Genomic DNA, 7,916 nt, shown 5'->3' with positions numbered 1-7,916 from the left:
CAGCTCTGGCAACACCATACCTATTGCCTGGAAGAATTGAGCAAACTAAATGTTAGCTTGTTAACATTACCGTCCGATGTTTCAGGAATTACAGGAAAGGAAGGGTGTTTTCTTAAATAAGGAGAAAAAGGTTATATTTTAAAAAATACTATTTCTGAAATTAATTGATAACCGACACTTTTACTCTAACATATAACATCAGTAACTTACACATAGTGGAAAGAAATTCAAAGATATGTGTGAAGTCAATCCGCAGTGTAACAAGATTGGCTAAGGCTCTAAGCCCGTTATTGGGGACATATAGTGAGCTTGTAATGAATTTTATCAAGCAAATAAAAGCAATACTAAACTAGAAGCCTACGCCTATTCTTAAGAGGAAAGGACGAGTAAGAAAAGTGGATATGACGGTGGAGGAGACGCATAGGAAGGGAAAATATCTTTTTTATGTGTGTCTATTCCGTTGATTAAGTGTAGACAAGGTATCTGCAATTACAGACGTCTGGGCAGCGGTCGCTTCGCCATTTTAGCGGGTTCAGGTGTCCGATTGCTTGTTTGTCACCTTATAATTTTAAAAAAATCTGTGAAGAAATTCAAAGATATGTGTGAAGTCAACCCGCAGTGCACAATAGTACTATGTAGGGACATATAGTGAGTTGGTGATGAATTTTGACAGTATACATGCTAAAAAAAAGCAATAATACATTGCTTTACATTCCTGGGTATATGGAAAATTAATATTAAATGAACAAATGAGACATCTGACCTCATTCTCTGCGCGTTCCTCGTCGCTCTGGTACTGCACGTCGAGCTCCGAGCTGTTCACACTATTCTCCCAGTCCTCAGACGACTCAATAGATGAGGCGTCCAGTTCCAAATCCGCTATTAGTCAAATATGTATGTCTAAATCTTATAGTCTAACTAATCTTAACCAACTAGTATTTTAAATGCGAAAGTTTAGATAGATGGATGTTAGAGTTTGTAGCCTAAACGGCTGAACGGATCTGGACAAAATTTGACATACATGTAGAGCAGAGTATGGAAGAACACATAGGCTACTTACTTGTGTTTTTTTTTAATAACACGCGGACGGAATCGCGGGCGAAAGCTTGTAATATTATAAATGCGGAAGTTTAGATGGATGTTTGTTAGAGTTTGTAGCCTAAACTGCTAAACTGATCACGATGAAATTTGGCATAGATGTAGAGTATGGTTTGTAAGAACACATAAGCTACTTAGTTTTTTTTATTTCCACGAGGACGGAGTCGCGGGAAAAAGATAGAAAATAAATAAATTAACTTTCTTAATTTCCCCTTTGGGAAGGGGACTGGTGTTCAAATGAGGTGTACCCTATGTGATAGATCACCACCCCCACATATGTACTGTTCATGATTTGAGTACATAATTTAACAAGCTTTTGCCAGTGACACTATCCTTGTGGAATTAAAAAAAAAAAAAACAAAAACAAGCCCATGTGTTCTTCCAGAGTTTCCTTTTTGTCTATGTCAAATTTCATTAAGGTCCCTTAAGCAGTTTAGGCTACAAACTCTAACAAATCCAAACTTTTACATTTACAATATTAGTATGATTGATAGTTACAAAGAAAATGTTTGACGGGTCTGCTAGCATCTTACTAACATAAATCCGAAAGATTAGATGGATGTTTGTTAGTAGATTTCTGAAATTTTGCACATATGTAGCAGTCTAGAACACATAGGTTACTATTTAAATCCTGCACAGAAGGAATCTTGGACCAAAAGTTAGTCCTGAATAAAACTTACCTATAACAAGTGGGTCATTATGTCTGGCCGCGGGCACGGCTGGCAATCGTAAAGCAGTCGCATTAACAGCTAACGCCTGAGTAGCATGAGCTCTGCTGCTTGATGGCTGAGGATTAGGCATTATTTCTTCAGTGAAACGCACCAAGGGATAATCCTGCAAAATTGAGAATAACCAGAATTAAATCTGAAATATGGATGTACAGCTTTCACCCGCGATTCTATCTGCCTGGAATTAAAAAAAAACAAAAGTGAGTAATCTATGTGTTCTTCCAGATCATTGTCTATGTATATGCCAAATTTCATAGAGATTTATTAAGCCATTTAGGCTACAAACTCTAACAAACATCCATCCAATTGTTAGCTTTTTAACTATTTTGATGTATTCTGTATTCTTGAAGGTTATTAGTCTATGCTATAAATCAATACCATTTGTCATAATTTGAAATAACGATATAAGCTTTGTAATTGTTATCCAAAACATTATATAAAATATTTATGTCATGGTTTTAAAATGTCGTAATTGTGCTTGTTATGTTAATAATCGGATAGTAGTCGTATGTCAAAAAAAAGTGTATTGCATTAGCTCGACGACACGACGGCCATATTGGTAAGGTTATTCTGTGCAAATTGGAAGAAAACATAAGAGGTAATGAAGACTATATTTTACTAAAGCATAACATGGCTGTGACGCCCATACAATCATCTAAACTTTTCCATTTATAACATTAGTATGAAGTATAATTTTTATGATTTAAAAACATTTTTTAATAAATAACTTACTTGATGAGGCAGGTCACATATTGGATTAGATCTGATATCAATCATTTCTAACATTGTGAGTGGTGCAGTGTCAAAATTCTCCGGCATTGATGAAATCTGAAACAATAGTTTTATCTGAGTTTGGCGGTCGAACATTTTACTTTAAACTAGCTCTCGCACGCGACTCCGTCCATGAGAAATTAAGAAATAAAATTAAGTAGCCTAGGTGTTCTCCTGACTATACCCTACATCTATACCTAATTTTATCAAGATCCATTCAGTAGTTTAGGTTACAAACTCTAAAAAAACATCCATCCATACATCTAAACCTTCGCTTTTAGATTTAAAAGATTTAAACATGTTTTAGATAAAATATCAAAATCTTACTAACATAAATGCAAAAGTTTAGACAAAGGAATGGATGGATGTTTGTTAAGGTTTATATAGCCTATACAGCTGAACAGCTCTTAATAAAATTTGGCGCAGATACAGAACATAGTCTGGAAGAATACATAGACTATTTCAATTTTTTTTTATTACGCACAGATAGGGTAGAAGAGTAGAGCCAGTATTTGATGAAATTTAAAACTCAAACATAATTTAAATTTACCTCATTATTGTTGAGCTGTAGAAACATTAGATCTGTGCATTTCATTATGGACATGGGGAATTCTTTGATCTGGTTGTTTCTCAGATTGCAATGTACGAGAGACTCCATCTTATCCATGGTGCTTGGTAAAGTTTCTATTTGATTATACTCTAATGTCAACCATCTGGAAACATATATCTTCATATAAACACATAAATAAATTAGAAATATATTTACAATTATCTAACAGTATACTATATAATGGAAATTAAGAAATAAATGAATCACAAATAGCCTTGAAAACTGTACCTTAATTTCTGCAGAGCTGTCATTTCTTCAGGTATTTCTTTTAACTCATTTCCACGAGCTCCAAATGTATCCAGTTTCGAGAGCTTACCTATTTCCTTTGGAATCTCTCTCAATCCTATTCTGTTACACCAGAACGCTTCAAGATTCTCCAACTCTCCGATTTCAGGTATCAATACGTTCAATGGGTTGTAACTTATGTTCAAATTCACGAGATTTTTCAAGTTACTTATCTCCGATGGTAGCGAAGTTAAGTTATTGTAATCTAAAGTTAAAGTAGTTAAATTCGATAGTTGAGTTAACTGCACTGATAATGAAGATATTTTATTTTTATGCAGATAGAGATGTTCGACGTCTAAACAGCTGTATAAGAGATTCGGTATTTCGGCTATTTCGAAAGCGTTCAGACTCAAACGGGATTTCTTTTTCGCGACCGCCTGTTCTATTACTGCCAATATGTGATTTTCACGGATGAATTTCAAAATAGCACTCATCCTGAAGTTATTTTTGGTCCTATTGCATTATGTATTGCGTTTGAATTTGTTGGTGGGTGACAGGTGACAAGGACGACAAACAACATTTGATCAGGTGACAAATGACAGCAAAAAATCTGCATGTTGCCATATGCGAAAAGGTTATTTCTACCAAATTATTAAAGTTATTAAAAATAGTTTTCAAAAACATTACAATGCATTGTATTTTTTATTTTAATACAATTGTAATGTGGTGTAAGAATAATCTAAAATGATCAATTTACTATATAGTGTAAAATTAATTTTACTTGAATATTTTAAAACATGAAAGTGTGTTACAATATGCTGCTCTAAAGGAACGTAGAACACGGTATCGATTAGCGAAAGCTGAGCTAATCGATATCATTAAAAATAAACAAGTACCAAAGTGCGACGGTGCTTTTGTGAGAAATAATGTGAACCGAACTCAGCTGCTTTTTGTATTGTTGCAGTGATATATGATATTATTTTCGATATACAAAAATGGCTACCATATTTTCTGTTCTTAAGATAACGCTATTAATAATTTTCATAGTTCTTTATTTAAAAACATATGCTGAAGGTAATTTGTGAAGAAAAATACTTTTTTTTTTAAAGTGCGTAATTGATACTAAACATCGTTTCTTAATTTTACAGCTAATCAGCAAAACAAAACAGTTGGAAAAAACCATCATGTTAGGAGATCGAGTGTGGACGACAGCTTTTTCAAAAATGAGAAAAAGGAATCCTATAAGTCTTACCAGCCAGCTGCTATAAAGTACCACAAAACCTATCCAAGGGCTGATGAACGTACGGATTACGACACAAATTCTTACGATAATGATTACGATGCAGTTGTATCTAATTTCACGTCTTCCATTTACGATGATAATCCACCTCTGTATCCTAATCCTGAAGACTTTACTAAAAACCTAGGTAACATTTCTATAGTTCAAGTTTGTTTTTATTTAATGTATTATTGACTAAACTGTTATTATTTTTCACTTAGCTTTTAAAGGCGAGAACAAAGAACAAAACGAAGTGGAATTGCCCGATGATTCCCTAGCTGATGCTGATCTCAAAGAACACAATATAATCGACAGCGTGACTTACCTGTACGGATTTAATAATTGCCATGGATCAAAAAGCGGATGGATTATTTTGGTAACGTATTAGTTCTGATATTCCGATATGCGCATCTGTTTAATTGTATTTATTTCATGATTTCATATCAATGCTCATATATGAAATGACTAACTTGGTTTATTTTTTTAACAGATTGTCATAAACACAGCAATATCTTGTACTCTACTGGTCGTAGCTATTTTGTGGCTGTTGATTAGCGGATATGCGGCGAAATTTCGACAAGAGAGTAAACTCTATCCCATTACAATCAATCTTTGTAGTTGTTTCATTGCTTGCGCTCTTATTTATGTCAAAGCTATTGGGGTAAGCGAAAATAATTTACTTAGTACGCTTGTTTGCAATTAAATCAAAAAAACACTAATATGACGTTTTTTTATAGGGTTCTTCTTCTCCTTATGTTTGCGAGAAGATAGCTTTGCTACTGCATTATACTTATCTAACTTGTTCCACCTGGATAGTGACGATGGCGGCTGCTTTAACGGAATATTGTGCTTACGATACAATAATACCACTAAAATATAACTATCTGTTTGCGTATGGAATACCTGCATTCATTGTTATGGTAGGTATCGTGAAATTACCGAAATCGCAAACGCCTTTACTGTCCCTTAAATAGTCATTAACAGTTGTGACTGTTTCATTATTTCACGTTTTAAAATTCTTAAAACGGTTTTTTATCCAATTTTCAAAAGCTCGTGTAGACTGTGCTTCATTTACTTTAATAAAATTATACCACCATGTCCTCGATTTAAAGTTAATTCAATGTCAAACAATCGATAATCGATTCCTTATTCTTTACAGTTTAACTACGCAATCTCAATGGAACAATACGAAATCAAGCACTATTGTTGGATGTCGTTGGAAAAGGGTATGGTAATGGGGTTCATGGTACCTGCCATGCTACTGATCATTCTTAATACCGGAATAATCTTACTCGGCCTAAGATTGGTTCATAGGAAACAATCCGAAGCTATCCAAGCTAGATTACAAGAACTTTTGGGTCGTCAGGAAACAAACTATCGTAGGACCGATCACATCAGCGATAACATTAGAATGAATGAAAACAATGAGATGATAGACAATCTTTATGCTGCTGGAACCAGCAGGAAAAATACTGATAGTTCTGAAACTTTGGACAAGGATTACAATGCGAGCGACGACAATTGCTATATTAACATTGATTTACCCAATGAAGCGAATGTTGAGGAAGGAACGGAAGTGAGTATTGCCATTATAAAAAATGTAACAATTTGGTAGATTATTTTACTAAATCTTGTTTAAAAATATCCATAATTCATTATACGCATCTAAAATTCCAGCCGAACGTCCAAGATAAAGATGGTCAATACCACAACGTGAATGATACATATATAGACCCTAATTGGATGAGATTCAACTGGAGCGCCGAAGGCAATGATCTCAAAACTTACCTGAACCTTTGCCTCGTACTGGAACCATTCTTTGCCATTAACTGGGTGATGGGAGTGGCCGCTATCGAAAACGCCGCGCACTGGACTACGCCGACAATCTATTTGGTTCTCTCACTGACTATGGTAAGTAAATTACTACCGAAACTTTATCTTTACGCTATACAAATAAGCAGATATTATTCTTACTATATTAATGTGGGCGTGGCTACTTGACAGTTATTGATAAAACTACCCAAATTTCTCGTAAAAACTCATAGTAGTCAATCGAGTCACTAAAAATGAAGTTTTACGTTAGTTGACTTGATGTGCAAATTCTTTTATGTGTTTATTTAATGTAACATTAAATTATATTTAATTTGTTTAACAGTACGTGTACTTCGCTGTGACAATCTGCTCGAACTTGCCAATTTTGGCTGAAAAGACTCCCGCTCCCGTCGTCACCTCTACCGCTGTCAGCGACGTTGTCGGATCACAGGAGCCCACTGTTATTCCTACTAGGTAAGAATTATTTTGAATTTAAAAAAAGTTTACTATCTGGTTATCTCACAAATTAGTTTCTTATGTTATTAATTAATGTTTTCTGTAACAATCAAATTCCACGATCAAAACAATGGTAAAAGCGAAAATCTTTTTTAAAATACTTAATTATGCAAGAGACACATTGCTGAACCTCCGAAAGTACTGTTGTTGCAACTTGTTTGAATTCCTATATGAAAAAAGCTTGTAACTTAATTAAACTTTTAAGGGATTTTATTATTTCTTAATTATTTCAGGACCACAGACAGCATTCCGTTACTGGACCCGGCGGTGCAACAGCCCAACGGAACTCCCGCCCCCGCGGATACTATTAGCACAATTAGTATTTAAAAAATCGATATCGATTTCGATTAACTCTTACAGAAACCAATTTGAGGTTTGTCAGCGATGACAGTTGACTTCAAAAATGGAGGGAAACTATATTTAAATGTCAAATATGTTGACATTTTATTCACGAATAAAGTTAAACTTTATTGTTCTGAATTTTACTATTTAACATTCTGATATACTATATAGTTACTATATAGTAAAATAAAATAATTTATGTATTATAAAATATTTAACAGTGGGGGATTGCATTTTCATGTGACATATGTATTTCCAATTTTAAAATAATACTGTCCAATTGTAAAATTCAGTTAAATGTTAAGGAAAGCAAAAATAGTTTTCTTATTAAATATTTGTATAGTTTACAGATCAAAACAGGATTTTAGATTTTATTTTCTCAGATATTTTCTACAGAGTTTATTTTATTTCTTTATTTATTGTAAATATCGCGCAAAGGTTAGGCCTAAAACGTTTATTTTTGTAAGGACTTAATTTTCATTGATCTCATTATAAATGTGAAAGGAATTTTAGTCTTGACATGTGATAAGAAATA

General features: G+C 33.8%; 2 protein-coding genes across 2 annotated transcripts in view; one reads left to right on the top strand and one right to left on the bottom strand.

Annotated features, from left to right (window-relative positions):
- LOC106108700 (leucine-rich repeat-containing protein 1-like) overlaps window positions 1–4,001 on the bottom strand; it is a 5,467-nt gene extending 1,466 nt beyond the window's left edge. Inside the window, exons 1-6 of the mRNA XM_013289960.1 lie at window positions 3,436–4,001; window positions 3,148–3,310; window positions 2,559–2,654; window positions 1,779–1,932; window positions 764–879; window positions 5–27 (exon numbers count right to left, since the gene is read on the bottom strand). Of these exons, the coding sequence (XP_013145414.1) occupies window positions 5–27; window positions 764–879; window positions 1,779–1,932; window positions 2,559–2,654; window positions 3,148–3,310; window positions 3,436–3,926 (1,043 nt within the window). The 5' untranslated portion in view covers window positions 3,927–4,001. The remainder of the gene's footprint in view (window positions 1–4; window positions 28–763; window positions 880–1,778; window positions 1,933–2,558; window positions 2,655–3,147; window positions 3,311–3,435) is intronic.
- Window positions 4,002–4,308: 307 nt separating this feature from the next.
- LOC106108796 lies at window positions 4,309–7,509 on the top strand. Its single transcript, XM_013290071.1, has 9 exons — window positions 4,309–4,506; window positions 4,581–4,859; window positions 4,933–5,087; window positions 5,202–5,372; window positions 5,449–5,631; window positions 5,871–6,287; window positions 6,389–6,622; window positions 6,867–6,997; window positions 7,273–7,509. The coding sequence occupies exons 1-9, from the start codon at window positions 4,428–4,430 to the stop codon at window positions 7,364–7,366; spliced, it is 1,743 nt and encodes a 580-aa protein (XP_013145525.1). The 5' UTR covers window positions 4,309–4,427; the 3' UTR covers window positions 7,367–7,509.
- Window positions 7,510–7,916: the final 407 nt, after the last annotated feature.

The sequence above is a fragment of the Papilio polytes genome, unplaced genomic scaffold (genome assembly GCF_000836215.1).
Source record: "Papilio polytes unplaced genomic scaffold, Ppol_1.0 DF821400.1, whole genome shotgun sequence".
NCBI lineage: Eukaryota > Metazoa > Arthropoda > Insecta > Lepidoptera > Papilionidae > Papilio > Papilio polytes.
The sequence above is the reverse complement of the archived record's forward strand: the minus strand, read 5'-3'. Positions and strand labels throughout refer to the sequence as shown.